The sequence below is a fragment of the Otolemur garnettii genome, unplaced genomic scaffold (assembly GCF_000181295.1).
Source record: "Otolemur garnettii isolate 467f Iridium unplaced genomic scaffold, OtoGar3 scaffold00089, whole genome shotgun sequence".
Taxonomy (NCBI): Eukaryota; Metazoa; Chordata; class Mammalia; order Primates; family Galagidae; genus Otolemur; species Otolemur garnettii.
Genome location: NW_003852484.1, coordinates 6,382,659 through 6,405,497, shown reverse-complemented (window position 1 = coordinate 6,405,497; position 22,839 = coordinate 6,382,659). Strand labels below are relative to the sequence as shown.

At 44.3% G+C, this 22,839-nt stretch overlaps 1 protein-coding gene across 1 annotated transcript; it reads left to right on the top strand.

Annotated features, from left to right (window-relative positions):
• The first annotated feature begins 1,303 nt into the window (after nucleotides 1–1,303).
• On the top strand, nucleotides 1,304–16,543 carry UPK1B (uroplakin 1B). The gene is made up of 7 exons (XM_003795099.1): nucleotides 1,304–1,394; nucleotides 2,367–2,567; nucleotides 4,918–4,992; nucleotides 5,633–5,755; nucleotides 8,887–9,066; nucleotides 12,541–12,624; nucleotides 16,183–16,543. Exons 1-7 carry the CDS (start codon nucleotides 1,326–1,328, stop codon nucleotides 16,231–16,233), a joined length of 783 nt encoding a protein of 260 aa, XP_003795147.1. The 5' UTR covers nucleotides 1,304–1,325; the 3' UTR covers nucleotides 16,234–16,543.
• The last annotated feature ends 6,296 nt before the right edge of the window (nucleotides 16,544–22,839 follow it).

Sequence of the window (22,839 nt, the reverse complement as noted above, 5' to 3'; positions counted from 1 at the left end):
CCCACCTCTATTTCTCAAAACCACACACATCCTCCTTCCTTGGGACGCCCGAGTATGAGGGTCTTACCACATACATTCTATTTGGGAATGGATCTTGGCTTCCCTACGAAAGCAAAAAATCCTAGACCACGACAATCCCCCCTAGATATCTTTATAATGCTCTCTAAACAAAAATTATTTCATTTAATATATTTTATTTTTGAGCACAAATGCATGAATTGGTTAATTAATCAATTAATATAATGTTGAGAAATGTGGATTTTTTTCTCAAGGTGTTTCAAGCGCGGAAACCCAAGTGATTGACTCATATACTTGCTCCTGTGTTCCTTCCAGAAAATGCTCAGGGATATGAGAGAACCATGTTCAGCTATGCCTGGCAACTAAGCCTGCTGTTTTCTGGGATGGCACTCGGTGTGGGCTGCAGGGAATTGCTTGGGCTCTGGAGTCCCACTGACCAAGATCTCCAGCCCAATTCTGCCACTTACTGGTTGGGAGACCCCAGGAAACTTAATTACCAATTTAGCTTTAGTTTCCCAATCTGTAAAATGGAGACTTCTCACCTCTTTTCTTTTCCTATCTTCCTTTTTTTTTTTTTTTTTTTTTTTTGCAGTTTTTTGGCTGAGGCCAGGTTTGAACCCACCACCTCTGGTATATGGGGCCAGTGCCCTACTCCTTTGAGCCACAGGCACTGCCCTATCAGTCATCCTTTTTTCTGCAGTTCATCTCTTATAGGACAGGGGTTTTTTTTAATTTGCCATTTTTTTTGAAGATAAAAAATAATTCAGAAAATAATGTTTTGTTTTGTTTTTTAGAAAATAATGGTTTTTAACAGCAGGCCATAGTCCATATGGGAACCAGCCACCAACACTTGCTATGTGTTTTCCCCTGGGGTTTCAGTTTGCTCTGGCCGAGGACAGTGAGGGCCGTGCCGGAGCCCTCGGGGTGCCCAGGTCCTGCCCTCCATCACCCGTTCAGGCAGGTCTGCTCCTTATGCCCTCACTGCCCTTGTGGGGCTCAGCCCACCACTCGGAAGTATGGATTCTGTACAAACCACTCCTGAAGGAACTCCTAAAAACACTGATACAACTCTGGAAAGCTTTGTGTTTTCTTTTCTATAACATTTCTGTGATTACTAAGCTCAGTAATCAAATTTTCTCCATTGCCGAATGATTGTGTGACTTGGCTTGGATGCTTTGGGACATAGGAAAACAGTAAACAATGGTGTGATGTAGTCCTGGTATGGAAATTCTAGCCGTATTTGTCACCCAATCCCATTGAATTATAATGTTCTCAACTGTGACCTCAGCTTGTGGAAAATCCTGAAGATGGCCAAAGATGACTCCACCGTTCGCTGTTTCCAGGGTCTGCTGATTTTTGGAAATGTGATTATTGGTGTAAGTAATAAGTATTTCTCAGGAAATTCTGCTTGGCCTGTAATCATGACTCCAGATTAATCAAAAGCAAGAGTTTGAAGGGAAATAATGCTGCACTTACCAGCTCCCTACCTCATTCTTCATTTTTAGAATTGTGCTAGTAAATATGCCAACTAGAATTTAATATATATATAATTATATTTAACTATATAATATGTGCAAAGATCACAGTTAAAAGAAATAGGTATTGCCCTCCCAACTTAAAAACGCAGCATCTAAAAAAAGTCATGTCAGCCAAACACTTTGACCTCACACCTACTTTGGTGTTTCCTATTTTACCCGGGGTTGAGTTCCATGGGACTCTGGTTAAGGTTTGTTGGGACAGATGTTTCATCTTCTTGTTCTCATACAGAGGCCTGTGAGAATGGCTTGGAGGTCAAGCTGTGTGGCCATGGTGGAGTGGGAGAGCACTTGTGTGGGAGTCAGGAGAGCTGGCTCTTGGCTCAGCCCTGCCTCTAACTCCCATGTGACTCCGGACAAGTCATCACCTTTCAGGGCTAAGATTCCTCATCTATAAAATTCAGGCATTGGGAAAGATAACCACCAAGGTTCCTTCCAGCCCTACTGATAAATATGACCTGGACCAGCTCCAATATTACAACCCAGGAGTTTGGGCAGTGAGGCAGTGGGGGGTGGGAGATTATCTTCATACAAGAGGGCATCATCTGAATGGTAATGACCCAAAAACATTATGGATAGTCTGAAATGATCTGGGTCTTTTCCTGCGTAGACAGAGTGACATGTGGAAGAAGGTATACAGCCAGTTAGTAGAATGCTAGTAGCTGTTTGATTTCCTGGCAATGGGGAGTTTAAGTCAGTTGCATAGAACAGGCAAGGCAGTCAGTCTCTCTTACCTACCCCACCCTCCACCCCCCTTCCCCAAGCTGTGCTCTGGCTGCCAACCTGACATAGCCCCCCTTGGCCTGCCCCCAGATGTGCGGCATCGCCCTGACTGCAGAGTGCATCTTCTTTGTATCCGACCAGCACAGCCTCTACCCTCTGCTGGAAGCTACCAACAATGATGACATCTACGGGGCTGCCTGGATCGGCATATTTGTTGGCATCTGCCTCTTCTGTCTGTCTGTCCTAGGCATTGTAGGCATCATGAAGTCCAACAGGAAAATCCTTCTGGCGGTAAGAACTTACAGCTCTCTAGGGCTGCCTCCTGGATCAATTCTGATGAATCGTTTCTTCCTCACCAAGCATAATGCTTGGCCTTTCGGTGGGGAAGGTGTGAGCAGCAAGGGCCAGGTGAGGGGAAAGGGAAGACTCTCCCTGCAGTGGAGACTGTCCATGTGGGGACAAGGATGTCCTCCCCTATTGCAAGTCCAGAAGACCCCAGTACAGAGAAGGCAGAGGGCAGACACCTTAGGGTGACCCTACTGAATATTTTCCGGATCTGCGTTCCTTTAGATGGTGTCTAAATGTACCCAACAGGTACAGAAGCTATATAGGCCGAAGGAGAGACAGAATAAGAATTTGTTGATTTTTTTTTCTCTTGACAATAAGTTGTCTAAAATTTGTGAACGTTAGTCAGGCATTAATATATTATGATATAAAAAGACAAAATATGTATGAGCCTTTATAAGGGAGCATAAGCCTTTCAAATATTTTGAGCTCAAAGTTGATGATTTTGCATCATGGCCTATACTTCCGCCATGGTCAGTCACTCAGCTCTTCTGGAACCCTGGAAAACCTCAGTAAACGCCACTGTAAGGGTTCACCTTCAGCTCTCACCTGCCTGTGGGGGCTCTAACTCTGTGTACCCACAGAGAGCTTCTGCCCCGCCTACAGTAAGATCTTGCCCTGCCTTTGCAGAGGGAGTGAATCTACAGTCAGCAGAGCTGGAAAACCTCAGTGTTGGGTTGGACCCTGGTCCCCTGTCCCTGTGCTCAGGGAAACATTTCTCACACTGTGATGAGACAGCACCAAAGCTCGCCATGCCTGAAACAAACCTCTGACCCAAATGCTGCACGACTTGAGTTCCACCTTTATAGAACCAGTCCAGCAACTTAAGGTGCTTGTTGGTTTACTTTTCCTTGAGCTGTTGTCCTGGTACCCGGGGAACGCAGAACATTGACATCCTCTGGTTTCTTAGGGTGAGTTAGTTCTGGGGCAAAAGTATCCACTTTGGGAAGGCAGAAAAAGAAATGTAGAGAAAAGGTCAAAGACAGCAGGTGTCCCTAAAGACATCTTCACTGGCATCCCAGCTTCATTTGGGGCCAGCTGTGGGCATGACTGACCGCCCGGAGAAGTGAGCAGGGGAAGGACAGAGAAAGCAGTGCCCCTCCAAGGGCCTGCAGGAGAAGACACCTCACACTGTGCTTCCCTTCTGCAGCATCTGTAAAGGGCTGGAGCCTCTGTGAGAGGGGTCAGCGAAGCTCGGGGATGGCGGCCAACACAGGAAAGAGGGGTTGGGGGCCTCTGACGGTGCTGCCCCTTTGCTGTTAACTCTGCAGCCACAGCCATCTTCTGTGCAGTGAGCACAGCAGACGGTGCTGCTCAGAGCGTCTCCCATCCCCAAGGAGGGAGGAGTTATTCCTGGCTTCCCCGGTGGCACTGCCCATGAAGGACACGAGGTCTGAAAGTGTATGTGCAAGGCTGAGGAAGGCCAAGAAGGACGTCTTGCCACCAGTCCACATCCCGGATGCAGAAGCCATTTGCTGCTTATTTTCCAGCCAGAAATAGGAGCAGTGTCACGTGGTGGCATCACGCGCACACACACACACACACACACACACACACACACACAAACACGCCTCCACACCACGAGCTCCATTTCACTCACCTGAGCGGGTGTAACTGGAGGGCGCAGTGAGTGAGAGGAGGACGTCAGCAGGTGGCGGTGCACCCGGGGCTGATGAGGCCAGATGCGTGTTAGGGGGACACAGGACGAAACAGGAACCACTTCATCTTTTTCTGACCTCTGCGATTTTAAAGTTTTAACATTTGAGCTTGCTATAGCAAGAAAGTCTAACCGATTCTGCTGTTCTCTCTTGGTAGGACAAGCCGTTATATAGACGTTAACAGTGGGAAAAGATAAAAATTAAAAAAGTAAAGTTTCAACAAACCATAAAGAAAACTTCTCCCAATTAGAAGGGATTTACGAGGTTCTACGTGGTGTGTGAGGCCCTAGACTCTCCTGCCAGCCCCTGAGCACACACTCGCGTGTGCACACACATATCAGTTCGTTCTCTTGTACTTGTTTTCCCCAATTAAAATAAAAATTCAACTGGACTGAGATAGCTCTGTATTCAATGGCTGTTTGTTCTCAGGAGAAAAGGAGGGAGCTGAGCTGACCAGCACCAAACTCCATTCCAAGCCCCATTCCAAGCCTCTGATCACTGAGGGTTTGTTGAGTAACTTCCCGAATGACTGGATGGTTATATTTAGACGCATGTGCTGAAAAGTCATAACACGCATTTGGTAAAGTCTCTCCTTGTGGGTAAATGTAATTCTTTCTCCTCATGTGTTTCCTTTTCAGTATTTCATTCTGATGTTTATAGTGTATGCCTTTGAGGTGGCATCTTGTATCACAGCAGCAACACAGAGAGACTTTGTGAGTATAACTTTGAAAGCACAGAGCAAAATGATCAGATGAATTATCAGTATCACAATATTAATAATATGCAGTGACATGGATTACACTCTTGCTATGTGCCAGGCAATCTAATATACGCAGTAATAATACATACGTGATTTTACTTAATCCTTATAATCCTATGAAATAGGCATTATCACCATTATTTTTAAACCAAAAAATGAGACCAAAATGTAAAGGATTAATAACTTGTTTAAAGTTATGTAGCTAGCAAGTGAAAGAGCAAGAATCTGGGCCCTGACAGCCTGACCCCTTTGCATTTCACCTCTCTGCCAAGGGCATGTCCACAGTCTGCCTCAGCCCAGACTTGCTCTCAATTCAGCAACTTTCTCTCCCTTCCTCTGTGTCCCTACCCTAAGCAGCCCAGCAACAATGCCAGCTAGTCTCACAGCGATTTCTCTGAAGATAGGGGGTCTCTTCCCAAGACGAGGCTTTCCCCCAGCCCAAGGTAGCACCATTCAACTGTACTTGGTGCCTCTGTGTACATTTTGTCCAGGAAAGGATGTTTTCTCCCTAGAAGCAGGCCAGGAAAAGTATTTTCCCCTCCTTGGAGATGAGTGTGTTAACTCTTCCTCTATGTGGCCTGCTCCCACCATAGTTCACGCCCAACCTCTTCCTGAAGCAGATGCTGGAGAGGTACCAAAACAATAGCCCTCCAAACAATGACGACCAGTGGAAAAACAACGGAGTCACCAAAACCTGGGACCGGCTCATGCTCCAGGTAAGGCCCATGGTGTTGGGGACGTGCCATTTTTATTTATTGGTAGGGGAGGGGGATCGTTGTACACATGACTCAGTGGGGCCCCTAGATCTGTATTTTATTTCAAACCATCATGCTGATTATTTTACATTTATAAGAACAATGGCATTGTCGGGAAAGCATTGTCAAAAATGTAAGGTAATCCCATACTCTGCCTCTCAGAACTCAGGTTATCATTTACATTAGACAAGATCAGGCATGTTTGAGGTTATCATTTACATTAAAAGAAAAATGTCCTTTCTACTTCACAGTGAATTCAAGTGGCAATCACTGCCTGTTTTCCCTTTTTGGTACTTTTTCGCACCTCCTCTGAGCCAATCCTAAGAACCAGGAGCTATGACTTGCTTTGAACCCCCAACTTTCTCTCACTTGCAATCATACCTTATGTCTAGGTTTATCTCAAAACACTATCACAAGTCCAAGTTTCTCAGATTATCCATCATGACCCCCACATCGCCCTGTGTACACAAATTTGTGATCCTTATGTGAATTTGAGTCTGACTGGGCTCTCACCCTGGCCCCGGCTCCCCTCCCCAGCTCACACCAACTTTCACCATCTGTCATGAGTACTCTCTTCCAGCCTCCACTCCTCTGAATGCTCCTGCTTCATCAGAAATCTGGCTGTCGCCTGGTGGCACCGCCTACCCTTCACCTTCTCATATTTCTGCCATACCCATGTGCTATAGACCTGGACACTGGCTAGGTGCCCTGCTTGCTCCCTGAGCTGCCATCCTATTTCCTACCCACTTCAAATGCTTGAAGTTCACATCATCAGTGTCTATCTGCCCTTACCCCCCCCCACTTGCCCTCATTTACCGGCCTCCTACACCCAGTTGTTCTCCTGCCTTCCTTAGAGATTTCAATATCACATTTGCTGTCCACTTCTTTCTCTACACATCCTCCTGTCATCCTACCTTGAGACTTTAACATCCACATAGATGACTCAGCCAACATCTGGTTTTATAGCTTCTTCCCTGCCCTATTCCAAAAATCTTATCCTCCGCCCCCTCTCAGCCACCCTCTTCCAGGGCCATAGCCAGCATATCATCACTAATAACTGTGCCACCTAAGAAAATCCACTCTCTGACCACTATCTTCTATGATTTCTTTCATTTATTCCACTATCCCCAGTGTAATTTTTACCCCATCAGGACTCCACTTAATTGGCCACATTTGTATTTTCTATCACTCTTTTCAGGTTCTCCTCCTTAGCTAACCAGTATTCGAGTCCTGACCACTGTCAGCCTCCTTTGCCGTCCCACCTGACTCTGGTCATCACTCTTTCCTAACCAACCCCCACTGCAGTTGAAAACAGCTTTTTGCCATACTCTCCATTTAAGGGCTAAACAATGCTGGGAAAAGTCAAACAGCCATGCTATTAACAATTTCAAGTCAAATTTTAGAACACAAAGCTAAAATGGGCGCTCAAGCTTTCTTGCTATCCATTCCCGAAAAATTCACTTGCATGTTCTTCCCTCTCTTCACACCCGCAGGACCCCTCCTCACCCTCACTCTCAGCCAGCAGCCTGACCTGAGATCTTACTGGCAACTAAACAAGAACTATCTCCTTCTACCACCAAATCTGCCTTTGCTCTAGTTATGACAAGTGGACTCCCTCCGTCCAGGCCCCTGACATCTGCTCTGCCTTCTGTCCCCTTTGCACCGACAATCTTCCTGCTCTGAGATGCCTCATCGGTTTCTCCCTTGCATCATCCTACATGAACACCTTAAATCGGCCCCATCTTTTCAAAGAACTTTTGTCCAACATTCACCCATGATTCGGTTACACTGTGTTCTGTTTCATTTTACAGCAAATCAGAAAAGAGATCCTTACATTTACTCCCTCCACGTTTACACCTTTCATTCACTTTCATCCACCTACGATTGACCTCTAACCCCTTGACCCTACAAAATGACCCTTATCATAGTTGACAGTTACTTCCTCCCTGTGAAATCCAATGGTTAAGTTTCTGTCCTTACCTTTCTTGACATCTCATCAGCATTTGTCACGTTGCTCGCTCACTCTCAATCTCCTTCGCTGTATTTTTACCCTTTTCCAAAATCTGAAGGTCAGAGCGCTGCAGAGCTCCATTCGGGAATCATAACTCTCTCTCTTCCTACTTAAATCCTAGTCTCAAATAAGCCTAGCTCAAACTTTCCCAGAACCCTCATGTCAAAATACAGAACGATTATTTTTCCTGGGTAGGTATTGCCCATAGTCCAGTGGTAAAACTGGGCATCCTTTAAGATGGCTGGTTTGTTGTCAAGTCTGCTTGGATACCTTTACTCCAAAAGCCGAGAGACACCTGTAGGTTTACCAACTTCCTCCCTTTTGAAACACTTTAGTATAATTTATAATAAGGAAGGAAAGTGATATGAATTGTGTTTTATCCTCTATACTCAATTCTATCCAGAGCGTAAGGATATCAGTTACTTGTTAACTGATCTTTCTTCCCATGTAGAGGCATAGCTGTGTGCCACCAGATTTTTGTTAATTTTTTTCCAGTTCATTTTCTCCCAATATAAAAGTCATACATAATTACTCCAGAAAATTTTTAAAATATAGAAAAGTAAAACAAGAAGAATTATGCATAATTTCTTCACCCCTAAAATTTTTAATTTTCTTATTCTCAATTTGCTTATGTGCTATCAGAATAATTATACCTCTCACATTGTTGTATCAAGGTATTAGTACAGTATTAATAATAATTAACATTTATTAGGGTTTACCATGAGCCAGGCACTATATGAAACACAGTGTATTAACCCCTTAATTCTTACAAAATCTCTATGAGGTAGTTACTATATGTATAAACAGTTTTACAATTAAGAAAAAATGAGGCTTGCAGAGTTTAGCAAATCAGAGGTGACAGAGCTCATTAATGGCTAGTCAAGTAATGAATGTGGAAAATATTTCATAGGCTCTAAAATGTAAGTTGCCAACATCTGCAGCTCCTGTTTCGGGATTTTTTAGTAAACCTCAGATATGGTACGCTTTCCATATCTTCTTTCTGTATAAAATCTCACTTGCTACCTTGACGGCTCTAGTAAAGACCGGGAAAGGGAACTTTGTCTCTCTCGTCCACCTACAGGACAAGTGCTGCGGTGTGAATGGTCCGTCAGACTGGCAGAGATACACATCTGCCTTCCGCGTGGAGAACAATGATGCCGACTACCCCTGGCCTCGTCAGTGCTGTGTGATGAACAATCTCAAAGAACCTCTCAACCTAGACGCTTGCAAACTAGGAGTGCCTGGTTATTACCACAATCAGGTGAGTGTGCTCTAGTCCCAAAACCTGCCGGAAGGTTCTTCTACTCTTCAAAGACAAATCCTGGTCAGCTGTAGGTAAACCCCCCGTAGGGAATTCTACATTCTTTCTCCTAAGCCTCCTGTGAACTGTCTTCTTCTCTGCCAATAACCTGCAAACCCTAAACCAGGACTGATCCAAGCACATTTACATTTTAACAAAATTAACAGAGCATAAGAATTGTAACAGCAAATTTCAGCTTTCTTTAAATAAAACAATCTGTACTAAGTGTAGAATTGGTATGTCAAGAAATATTTGCATTAAACGAAGTTTTATTCGGTCTATTTTTGCAAAACATACCTTGGAAGGGACGATACACAAAAGGAATGTTTTGCCTGTTTCAAAGCCATGGCAATCCCTGAGGGTACATACAGTAGTTATAAATCCACATTCCTTACTTAGTGGTATTGTAGGAAAATCTTAATAAAATGTTATGTTGGTGATTTGGGTAGAAGGTAGTTTACACACAAATGGTTCTTGAAAAAGTGTTTCCAGGCTGATGAGGATGACATGATTATGATCAGGAAAACGAACATTTGTCCAGTACTTCCTGAGTGCCAGGCACCATTCCAAGTGCTGTACCTATACTAACTCCTTTAATGTTCAAGAGTAGGTGCCAGTAGGATTCCTATTTTACAGATGAGGAACAGAGACATAGAGATGCTAATGAGTACCGTGCCCAAGGTCGCCTAACTAGTTAACAGTCAAGATTCAAACCTGAGCAGTCAGGCTCCAGAGCACAGACTCTAAGCCAATTAGGACCTGATAACAGTTCCCAGTGCCCTGATGAGAACCCCACACACCTGTAGCCCGTTATCTGCTGACACCTCACCGAAAGGCTGCCCACTGCTCTGGGAGTTACCCCTTGGAGGAAAGCTAGTTGTGTGCCGGTTTATTCAATAATTGAAAAAAATAAATAAAATAATTGAAAAGTGCCAAACCCTTTATTTTGGGAATAAACAATAACTGCACTTTCAGATTGACAGCCACCTGACACAAAGCTGGTGCTCAGTGTTCGGTAGGTGGGTAGATGAAGAAGCAAACGGGGGCGGCGCCTATGGCTCAAAGGAGCAGGGCACCGGCCCCATATACTGGAGGTGGTAGGTTCAAACCCAGCCCCGGCCAAAAACTGCAAAAAAAAAAAAAAAAAAAGCGAATGCCCCTGTTTTCCACGTGCATATCACAGCTTTTCATGAACTACTGTGCTTAAATGTGCTTCCATAGCCACAAAGAGTAACGAAACATTAGAGAAGTCATTAGTGTGGCAACAGTAGAAACCCAGCAGAATTTCACAGAGTGTGTCAGATGCAGATGTATAGATTCTACAGTACTTTCTGTTACATTCCATTCCTTCTGTAGTTGGCATTGTTGTTTTTTAGCTGGCACGGGACGGGTTCAAACCTGCCTGCCTCGGTGTATGTGGCCAGTGCCCTACCCACTGAGCTATGGGTGCCGCCTTCCATTCATTCTGTAAATGTTTAATCGGTGCCTACTAGGGACCAGGCACTTGCCCTAGGAGGTTCTAGGGATTCAGCAATGAACAAGGTGAATTCCCCACCATCATGGAGTTTGCACTCTATCATAGTGTGGTAAACAGACAATAGACCTGTTACCCCACAAAGACATGGCCGCACTCCAGAGGGTGATAAACTGTCCTGAGCAGTGTGAGTATAGAGAGTAGGATGGGGGAAAGAATGTTTCTCTCTGTGTAGTTATCAGGACAGGCTTTGCTGAGATGTTTGCAGAGGTCTGAATTAAGTGAGGAAATGAGGCACTGGCAGACTGAGGAAGGGAGTTTTAAACAAAGGGAGAAGGGAGTGCAAGGACCTGAAATGGGAGCAGTCTTAGTACTTTGTAGAAACGTCTAGGACATCAGTGTGAGGAGGCCAGTGTAAAAGATGAATTAGATGGAAGGGATGGAGCTAGATTTTTGCGGGGACTGAAGCCTATGAACTTTGTAGGAAGTTTTTTCCCTCCTTAGAAAAACAACTTTGAAAGATGCATACAAAATTAGGTACAAAATTAGGCCTTGAAATGATCTTGCAAGTAGGGTGCTGTGAAACCCCTGTAAAGCTCATTAGCTTTGCAGTAAAACTGCCTGTGGCGATTGAAGGAGGGATTAAAGAGAGAGCAGAGCCATGTCATATAGTGCCTCCCAGACCAGGGCGAGGACTTAAAATTGCATGTTTAGGGTGGCAGGAAGCCATTGGAGGGTTCTGAGCAGGGGTGTGAATTGATCTGATTTATATTTTACAAGGATGTCTCTGGCACCAGCTGAAGTCCACTAGGGAGCCCAGGGTGGACCTCAGGTCTCAGGGAAGCCAGTCAGGAAGCTCTCAGAATAATCCTGGAGTCAGCCCATGGTGGACCACAGTGGCACCAAGATGTGATAAGAATTGTTTGGATCTGGAATATATTTGTGAATTAGACCCAAAAGGATTTGCCTAAGTGTTGAATGTCGGATGAAAAACAGTTGATTAAGGATAATCTCATGATGTTTTCATTTGAGTATCTGAGTGAATGGAAGTGCCTGTCATGTAACTGGAGGAGGGTAAATGAGGGAGAAACCAAGGTGTATGGAAGGTGGGGCCTATTAACTATTAACAGGGGAGTGGGACAGGGGCAAAAAAGGACAGAACCTCAAGTAGCCACTAGAGGGAGCCTTCAAGGCCAGCCTTTCTAGGACATAGGCTAGAGACCTCAAGGTCAGTGGAGGTTGGAGGAACCAGCCTTGGTCATTGTTTCCTGGTCATTGCCTGTGACTGCCAGCACTGTAGGGGAGGTTGCTCAGACGGCAGCTCTAGCCCTATATGTGTGTACTACTCCAGAACTTTGCATAGCAACTAAAACAGTGTGCTGTGTTTAAATGCTTACTGGATTATGGCATGCATGCATGAATGATTTGATAAATAAAAACTAATCACTTTTTTGTAGGCACACCATAACCCTTCAGGGTCTCATTAGAATCCAATAAAGAAACGCTGAAGTATGATCTCAAATGAGAGCTCAGGGGGTGTGATGCAGCGCAACAGAGGACCCTGGGTTTTGTAGCCTAGAAACATTTGTATTTAAAAACAAACCAAAAGGTAACTCTGCCTTCAAATAAATCACCAATAAAATCTTTGAGGAGAGAAAAAAAATTCTGATTTTATTAAGAATATATTTTCCATGTATTCAATATTGAAAGATAATTATGCTAAAATAGCAGCACTTTTTAGTGAGATTAATACAGACAGAAATGTGTTATAGAATAGTTGTTCAACAGTATTATCTGTGTTCCCTCAACAAAGCACTCTTAGCAGCTGGCTGTCCCCAGGGATGCAGAAATAGCCTGGTTATGTGAAACTGGACTTTGAAGTGGCATTGATTCAAATACCTTCCTATCCATCTTTTTTTCTGGTTCTTCTCATGGCAATGTGGAATTGCCCCCTCCTCCAGGGCTGCTATGACCTAATCTCTGGACCAATGAACCGGCATGCCTGGGGGGTCGCCTGGTTTGGATTTGCCATTCTCTGCTGGACCGTGAGTATTTCCCAGCAAATACTTTGTTTCTGAAAGGATGATGATTAAGAAAAGATCTTGAGATTTCCACTGGTTACCTCAACTACACTAGAAGGTTTAGAAACAAACCCGCAGGCCTGAAAGAAACTTCTGGCAGCAGGGCTAGGACAGTGGATTCCTTTGAGAGGGAGAGGTAGGGTGTGCCCTCCTAACCAGGCCCTTCTGGTTAACTTGGATGCACTTGCCTTCTGGGGCTGGACAGCCTCTTTCCCTGCCCAGACTCTGAATGCCAGCCTGCTCCTCCAGATCCCCAGATCTAGTTAATTCATTACAGTGAGATAACAAAGACTTCCACCTACCTACCCCAGTGGCTCTGCGCTGACGCCTTCCAAAGAGCTGACTGCCAGCCCCATCGTTTCCTGCTGTCCATTTCCCCTGACACACACATCCAGCAAGAGATTATAGCAGAGGGTGCTCAGCCCTGGCTACACATTCAAACTTCCTGGAGAAACTTTACAAAAAAAGTAGTTGGACCCCAACATCTGAGGCTCTGATTCAGTTGATTTAGGGGGAGGACCCAGCCCTTTTTCCTCCCACCAATTTCAATTTACTATCAGAGTTGCAAACCATTGCATCAGAGAAACAGTCCCAGATTTTTAGTTTTGGTACACATGTACACTCTCACAAATTACTGAGGACGCCAGAGAGCTTTTGTCTGTATGGTCTATGTCTATTGATATTTACCTCATTAAACATTAACATAGAAAAGTTTTAAATATTGGGTGGCACCTGTGGCTCAAAGGAGTAGGGCACTGGCCCCGTATGCCGGAGGTGGCAGGTTCAACCCCAGCCCCGGCCAAAAACTGCAAAAAATAAATAAATAAATAAATGAAAGTTTTAAATAGTAATTCCTTTTAAGACAACAATAAGCCAATTACAAGTCAACACAAATAACATTTTTTGTGGAACAATAACTATTTAACAAAGTGAAAAAAATGTGAAAAGTAGCATTGTTTTACATTTTTGCAAATCTCTTTGATGTCCGGCTGCATGGAAGACAGCTGGATTTTTCCCATTTGCTCCCTCACTCGATACGTTGTGATATGTTGTGATATGTTGTAATATGTTGCCTAGATTGAAGGACTTAAAGAAAATATGTCTTTCTCATTGATACATAATTGTAAAAAAATTGTGCTTGAATAGCTATATCTTAAGATAATTGTGAATATTCTTTGACACTACATATAGGTAGTAGTTTCTTAAAGGCCAGTTGCAATATGGAATCTGGAACGGAGTTAATGAACTTTTCATACTCTGTTACATTAAAATACATTACACGAGTTTGCCTTGCCCTTTGCACAGAGTTTTTAGCCATGGGTAATTCAATAACATCATGAATTGGTAATTTGGTAAAATATTGGTTCACCATGTTGTACAGATCTTCCAAATGTTGGCTAATCTCTTTGTGCAATGCCAACAAGCCATAGTCATTAATATGGCCACTTTGGAAAAGACCTTAAGCAATGGGATGCTATCGAGTTCATTGTGAGTTACAAGTTTTCCGAAGTTCTGATTTTGCTTAAAAGCTCAAATTCATCACTGGCAACTAATATTGCCAGTTGTTTTCCTTGAACTGACAGATCGCTTTGTACGTTTTTGACAAAATATCTGCCACACCCTCAACTCTGAGTAACCATAGCTTGTGTGTGAGCCATTTTTTCCGAGTAAAAAAGATGTTTCACGAGGGAAAAAATGGCTAGTTCAGTGCCTAACTCAATCACACGGTGCTTTTCTTCAAGCACATCTCAGTATGTAACAGGACTGCTTTAGGTACAGTTCCTTTTTGTCGTGCAAAGGGAAAAGTTTAGTAAAATTAGTTCTTACTTCTTCCTTGAGGACAATCTCAAGTGAGACTGTCTTTAATTTTTTTTTTTTTTAACTGCAAGTGCATAACAATGAGGAATGTAACGATCCCTGACATAGTTCCATGCCGCGGCCTGGCTTCTTGCTAAGACTCCAGCAGTTTAAACTTCCACTTCTTTTGCACCGTTAGTGTAAAAGGGTGACCAAAGCAAGGTCTGAAAATTATTCAAATAGTCTTGATATCACACGCCCCTGCAAGGGTTCCTTGGGTGTCTGTTTACCACATCTTAAGAAATGCTGGTTAGGGGTGATGAGCTGAGGCAGGAAGGAGAGGGACATCAACTTCTGTTATGATTCCTCAGTCCACCCTCTTAGAGCTTCCACAGCACCCTGTGGACATCTCTCTCTCTTGGAATGACTCCACAGTGATGGATCCGAGCCTACAGAAGGCTGGGAAAGGGCTGTTCTTTGTCCCCCCACCCCACCTGTGCCTGGCATAGCACATAGCTCAGTGGTGGGTTGAATGAATGAAAGATGATAGCAGTGGAGTTTCCATTCATGCCAGACTAGCAGGAAATACAGGATAATGTTTAAAGGCTCTTGAGTGTCTTAGAACTCCCAACCAGTTGTAACCCTCAATGTTTCCACAAGTTCCCCTTGAAATTCAAAAGCACTGAAGGCCTGCTATGGACAAGGCACCATGTAAAATATTTTTAATATTAAGTTCCTACAACAGTAGCTAGGCAGACAGCCAGTCTCTCATCTTACTTGAAACAGAGAAATTCAACAGGGCTCTGAAGAATTGTGCTTGAGAAGAGCTTCTAAGCATGCTCTGTTCACTACTGCCTGCAAAGGGCTTTCCCTTGGTGGTGAATTGGATAAACTCTGCAGCTGACTGCCTGGGGTTGGATCCCAGCTCCACCACTTACTAGTTCTATAACTATAGGTAAATTATTTCTCTGCTTCAGTTTCTTCACGGAGTTTTGGAAGCACCAACTTCAGTTATAAACGAGTATGTAGCACTTAGAACAGTGCCTGATGTATAAAGTTCTAATAAACATTAGACCCCATTATTATCATTTCATTATCTCATTCATTCTTCTACCTCTGGAGGAGGCATATGAAGGTGTTATATTTAAATTAAATGACTTGCTAAGGTACCTAGGAGTAAGTGCCAGATCTGAAACAACAAAGCCCAGATATTCTAATTCTTTGCGTGTGTCAGATATCTTGAATTCTGTGGGATTTTTGAGGGGCAGCCGTTCCAGGTCACAAACACGTTAGGAGAAATGGGAAGTCCCTTAGTAGGAATAGTTAGATATTTAGAAGCAGAAAACCCCTACCTCAAAATGGGAAGGCACTGGAAGGTAATTAGCCTTGATGGGAAGAATAAACAATTTCCCCAATGGACTAGTTTAGCACAGACTGAAAAGGGCAGCACCCCCAGAAGACAGGGAGTCTAGAATGGGAATTGGGGTCAGAAAGTGGGAATAGAGAAGTTGCCTCTAAGTGGCAGGAGATAAGTGATACTTTGGGACAGAATGGACTTGGTGTCGCATCAGGCCCTGTGATGCTATTGAAGGCAGATTACTCTTAAAAATCTACTGTCACCTAAGCCTGTATAAACCCAACATCACTTCTTTCCAGGTATGAGATGTTTGAAAACAATTTCTTACTTATTTTTCTTTGTCTCTTTTTTTTTCCTTTGCATTCTAGTTTTGGGTTGTCCTGGGTACCATGTTCTTCTGGAGCAGAATTGAATATTAAGCACAGAATGTTGTCACCATACCTCCTAATGACTCTGGATTTGGTACTGGAACCCGCTCACTCCTGGTATCCTGCGTTTGTGCTCCACACACAGTAGCACACACGTGTCTCCCTCAAATCACCAGGTCGGGGGGTGTGGCCTCTCAAGCTCCACACATTCTCATGAAGAGTCTTTTCATCTTGGTCTAGAGTTCTGCAACATTTTTATAGACTGTAGGAAGGAGAGGATTTGGAAAGTAAATAATAACTCCCATGTCTGCTTATTTTTACTTTGGGAATATAAAGACTTCAAAGAAACTGTGTTATCACAATAAGCCAGGATTGGATTTCGATAACACATTTGCCTGTATTTCTCATTGTTTGCTAAAAAACCCTTCCAAGCATTCCCTTTATTTTGGTATTGTTGGGGGAAGGAGGAAGCAAGAGAAAAGTTGCTGAAATTCATCTTTTGCATTCGACAGTGGCTCCCACCTTCAGAGACGGGGGTGACTTCCCTGATGCTACCTTCAGATCCTTTTAATTCTCCAGTACAATCTTTCACCTAAGTTAACAATGATTCCGATTTCCTCTCATACCTTCCAGACTGATGTGTGCTTAGTAGCCTCAATTCTCCATTAATTAAAAGTTAGAGGACTTTTGAAGACTAAGGAGCTTACTGTATACTTTCTCAGTCCTTGCCCTGAACAATCTCAACTTGAAACACCTTTCAAACGGGCAAGTAGACCTGTCAATAGAATGGGGTGATTTATGAGAATTTTTGTTTACTGTCAAAATATTTCTCTTCTGAACTATGTTTCCATTTGTAGCCCTGAAGGAAGTTCTTCTAACTCAATATTTGTCTATTCTAACAAATAAAGAGGGCTTTACTGTCTGTTCAATTTCTTTCATTTTTACTAGTTCCGTAACTGGTCACGTATGAGTCTACCAAAATGGAATTTCCGAAAGTGGAGATGTAAACTGCATACACAGGGTGGGATTTCCAGCTGGATACCAGATAACCCTTAATGCAGCTAAACAGTTGGAACTCCTGCGTCTACTTGTACTTTTGCTCCCACTCACCGACCCCATAAGACATGGTTGAGCTAATGCTCTTCAGATCCTTTTCCTCCTGCACTTGGAAGCAATGGAAACACCTGACTCCAACTGCCAAATGCTGTCCCTTATGAAGAAAGAAAGAGCACCTGTCCGGTGGGGGTCCTACTCCCAGCAAACTCAGCACAGGGAGCACTCCCACCCCATACCCCACCCAGGTTCCTGTGAACTAGGCTGAGCAGGGATGAGGGAGGAGTGGAGGGTACACGCCTAGGGTGTACCTCGTGGTGAAGCTGGGGCAGGAGCCACATCCCTGATTCCTGGGATAGGCATGAAGGTCCACATCCTGACAGGGCACAACCAGCTTGCCCCTCCCCTGCCTCACCTGTCTCTCTGGGACAAAGATGTCTTGGAGTATCAAGACAGATGACACCAGTACTTGTCTGAGATGAGAGGAGGGGGCAGAAACTTACTCTGGGCAAACATGAAGATGACCGCTGTCCCTCCCACATGCTCTCAGGCACTCTGTTGCCTTCTGTTCCCACCACTCACTAGGTTTTCTAGTGCCCTTGTGCTCGCCACTGGCTGAGCAATCTTGGCCTCAAACTCACTCCTCCCTTTCCATCCAGGGCCTCAGTCTCCAAAATTCTCTCTCCACACAAAATTCTCATCTCATGGCCTGGACGTGGGGGCTCCCACCTGTAATTCTAGCACTCTGGGAGGCACAGGCACAAGGATCTCTTGAGCTTAAGAGTTGAGACCAGCCTGAGCAAGATGGAGACCCTATCTCTACTAAAAATAGAAAACTTAGCCAGCATCCTTCGTAGCAGGCACCTGTAGTCCCAGCTACTCAGGAGGCCGAGGCTGAAGGATTGCTTGAATCCAGGAGTTTGAGGTTGCTGTGAGCTAGGCTGATGCCATGGCAATCTACCCAGAGTGACAGAGTAAGACTCTGTCTCAAAAAACAAACAAAAGTTTTCTTCCCCTTATAATTGGATCTCAGCTCAGTCAAGGGAGATTCTTTTTGGAAATGAATTCATACTAAATGAGAGGGACAACTAGTCCCCATGCTCTTAATCTCTATAAGTTTTTCTCAGTAACTGGAATTGGTCTCTGGTTAGTGGAATCCAGCACAGTTGTGGCCGCAGGAAAGGGCTAGATGAAGCCAGATGACACCTGCTGCTCCTTAAATCTGATCCCCTGACTTCCTCCTACAAGAGAAAGGGTCTCAGTAGCTGCTGCTCTCTGCCGCTCTCCGACCAGCTTCTCACCTGAAGCCTCAGCTCCTCTCTCACAGAAGGTACAAATTCCACTACAGATGGGGACAGGCTCTACTTCCAAAACCAAGTGAGACCCTGAGCCCAAGTACCTCCTGTGTCCAGGCCCCCACCTGTCCTCAAGGAGGATATTTTTAGCTGAGACAGAGCCGAGGCCTATGATCTCCCTGAAGGGTCCAGCTATTCAGGACTTCCACATGAGGCCGCAGAAGTCTTTAGATCAACTTCAGAGCAGTTTCTTTTCTGTCTGGTTCCTCCATTCTCCTCCTCCTTCCTTGGATGCCCTGTCTTACCCCTCTTCCTTGGAGGGGACTGGAAGTGGGGCTCACTGCAAGCCCCGGGCCCCAAGCCACTGCTCAGAAGGGCCCAGGCCCCGCCCTCCAAGGTCAGGAAGGTGAAGGAGAGCTGGTAGGTTACTGGTCTCAAACCCATCTTGTAAAACTTCCCTCTTGTCCAACTGTGAGCTGCTTATCAGTGGACAAACAACAATTACTATCTAACACCAAAAATGTGTTAGGCTAACATAAGTTTCAACTGATCGCAACAGCAGGGGTCTTCCCGCTCTCTGGTTGGCCATCTCCTGCCACTCCTGACTCCCAGTTGGCCCATCACATTTAATGGTAGCAAGCCCCCGCTCCTATTTGTCAGCCTTCACTTGTCTTTTCCTACGTCAGCAGGAAGAAATAGGAAGTGCTTCTATTTTAAGCAGCAGATCAGAGACTTTCTGGCTACCCCTAAGGAAAAGAGTTTAGTCAGGTGAACTTGAAAATCTAATCTCCTCTCCACCTCACACCTCCACCCCAACCCATCTGATTGACCAGCTCTGCTGTCTGCTCTAGAAGAATTAGAAGCCGCTGGTTTCTCATTTCTATTGACAGAACAATTTCCTTTCTCCTCCTATGTCTAGTATTTTATTTCTTCTGCTTTCTCTTTCTGGCTTTTCCTCACCCCCATCTGACCTCCTAGAAATGAGACTGAGGCACAGGAGAAACCCAGGCTGGGTGCAGTGGCTCACACCTGTAATCCCAGCACTCTGGGAGGCTGAGGTCAGTGATTGGCAAGAGCTATACCCTGTCTCTACTAAAAATAGAAAAACTGAGGCGGGAAGATCACTTGAGCCAAAGAGTTCCAGGTTGCTATGAGCTATGATGACACCAAGGCTCGCTACCCAGGGTGAGAGAGTGAGACTCTGTCTCAAAAAAATAAAAGCGAGAAAGAAGAAACCCAGATGAAACCAGTTATAGGTTACTGAGTTTGCTTTCACGTGTTATCCTAAGATTCAAGTGGCCACATCCAGTGAGGAGATCCAAACCATCTCGGAGAGAGGCAGCCTGCTGAGAAACGGACAGCTGCCAACCCTCCAACCCACACACCCCCAGCCATATCTTCAGGAGACAGACAGCCAAATCCCGGGATGACAGAGAAATGGTGCTGTCACCCCCAATTTTCATGTGATCTCAATCCCAAGTTCCTTCTGAAAAAGAACAAAAGAGCAGCCCTGACATTCAGAAGCTTGTCTGGCACTCAGATGAGCCTCACCTATTTTCCTGTTGGGCATAAACAGTCTCACACAATACCAACTCCAGATAAAGTCCCTCTGAGACCTTGATAAAGTGAGACAAACCATTTTAAAATTTTGTTTAAGCACAGACAAAAACTGTCACTGTGCCGCTCACAAAATGCAAACACCTATTGTTTGTATTGACTAAAATGAGTGACACTTGGTCTTCCCAATTACAATTTTTCTCTGGCTAGCCTCCTTCCCTATAAATAAAATTTATTGAGACTCACATCATGGACTCGCCCCTGCTTTCTGACAGTATCCAATACAGAGCAAACCCTTCCTCAGACCCTGCCCAAATGACCCAACCAAATCCCAAATGCTGTAGTAGGTCTTTCCAACCTTTCCACTCAGTCACTTCCCCTCGCCCCCAGGGTGTGCTCCTGCTCAATGGAGCAAGTCATAATCCCGATTTTTTGTTCACAGTAGGTCTCTTGAATTTATTCCTCCTGTTTAACTGAAATTCTGTCTCCTTTGAACAATATCTTACCCAAATTCTGTGTCTGCAGATGTATCCCTGGGGTTTTTGGCTGAAGGGCATTGGCACTGTCCAAGTAACTCTGCCCATCCTCATTTCCCCTATCAGTTGGCTTACTTATTTCTCTGTTACCATGTGGTAGTTAAGAACTTGAACTTTGGATTCAAATACTGTAATTCTCAGCTGTCACTTAAACTTCCTGGAGCCAGGAAAATGGGTCTCTCCTCACCAGAACTGGACAGATTCAAAAGAAATGAAAAGTATGTATTAGCCTAGAAAAGATATGGAACAGGATGTTATTGCATAAACCTGGTCTGAAGAACTGTGTGGCCCATAACCCCTGAGAACATACAAGCTAATGCCATGTTGCTTCAATTTATTGCAATAAGCTAATGATCAAACATCCTGGTCCACATTTAATAGCCATCAAATAATAGCTGTAATAGTTTTGCAGGAAAACTACTTAATCCTGGAAGAATGCAGTAGGGTCATCAAGGTAAGATATTTTAATGGATACATCTCAAGTTCTTTGAATTATTTCCACAATCTAACCTATAAAATGAGATCTCTGCCCTTACCAAACTCCCAGGAAATCTCCTAATTCGACGTTGTGATTTTCTGGGGGGAAAGCCCAGACAGACTTGACCTGGTCTTCAGAGCCAAGAGACCTGAATTCACAACTTACCTCCTCTTCTGACCAACTTTGGGAAGTTATTTAACTTAAATCTTTTTTCCCTTTGTAGTACACATACACACACATTTTTACACGATGACTAGAAAATTAAAAACCACAAGGAGACTGATGCTAAGCAGGTGTTCAGTTTTTATAACACTCCACCCTTCACCAACCTCTGCTCAAAGCCCCAGAATCTCACACACACACACAAACCCCACATATGCTTCTACACAAGATTTGATATTTGTTTGCATTCTCAACAATTGTCATTGACACATGGAGCTTTTACCTGTACAGGTGCTCCCCGGGGATGGAGCCTCCCAGCCACTCCTGTCAAGCCCTCTCAAGTGGTACAAGATGGCCAACCATATACTAAAATTCACGAAGGTGGCAATACCCTGAAATGTCCAAGGTACTAAGGAACAGACTTTTTTTTAAGTTATGGAATATGACTGGTGACATGTACTTGAATATACTCCACCCTGTGGACCATGTTAATGGCTTTAGAGAGGGACTGTATGTGTACAGGACTTGAAGAAGTGGAAGTTTTGAGTCTGTCAGAAAATGACTTTCATCTCTCAAACCCACTCACAGAGCACTTTGGGGCTCCCAGGAAAGCTGTCCAGTTGGGGCTTAAGTGGAAGTAAGGAAGGTTAAGGGCAGAAACACTAGGAAAGGGGTCTGGAAAACAGTTCAAAGAGACCAAATCAGAACAGAAATGTCCTTTTCCGGATCCTGAAGATATAACCCTCTGTAGGAGTAAGGACACGGATTTGGGAGATCTACCTCAGAGTAACAGTAGCTCAGGGGAAAGCAATGCAGTGTAATTGACTTGAGGTCAGAATTCAGCCCAGCCTCTGCCATTCATGAGCTGTAGGATTTCTGACAAGTCACCCTCCTGTTCTGGACCCCAACTTCCTCATCAGCCCTTCTTGTCTCCAGTCAGTAACATCCATAAAGCATGTGTAAAAGCATCCCAAACAGTAAAGTGCTATAAAAGTGAACGCTAGTGTAGGTGAGAAAAAAACAATAAAACTTTAAAAGAGCACTCTATGGTTTAGATTTCCAAATACTCTGCACTCGTATAATCCTTATCACAGCAGGCATACCGGTCTCTACAACATGGGAAATGCTTGGTCTTTCTGTGGCAATTAACTATTAAAAAAAACTGCACAAGGCAAGAAGGGGGGACATCAGTTGCTTTGAAGCTGAACTCCCCTGCCCAGCTGGGAGGTGAGAGCAGAGGGGATGGTGCACGGCAGGCAGCAGCCACATGCCCTAGCGTCCCCAGAAAGTCACTATTCCCCAACTCCCAGCACAGGGAATATACCATAATGTTGGCATAAAGGCCTTACAAAATTATCTTCCTCCTGAAGAAGTGTCATAACAAGTTGTGTAAGTGACTTGTACATTATCTTAGTTGAAAGATTATTCGAAGTAAGAAGCACAGTTCAGTGGTTCCCAGCACAGTAAAAAATGCAGATGCTGGCTCGGCACCTATAGCTCAACCGGCTAAGGCGCCAGCCACGTACACCTAAGGTGGCGGGTTCGAATCCCCAGCCCGGACCCGCCAAACAACAAT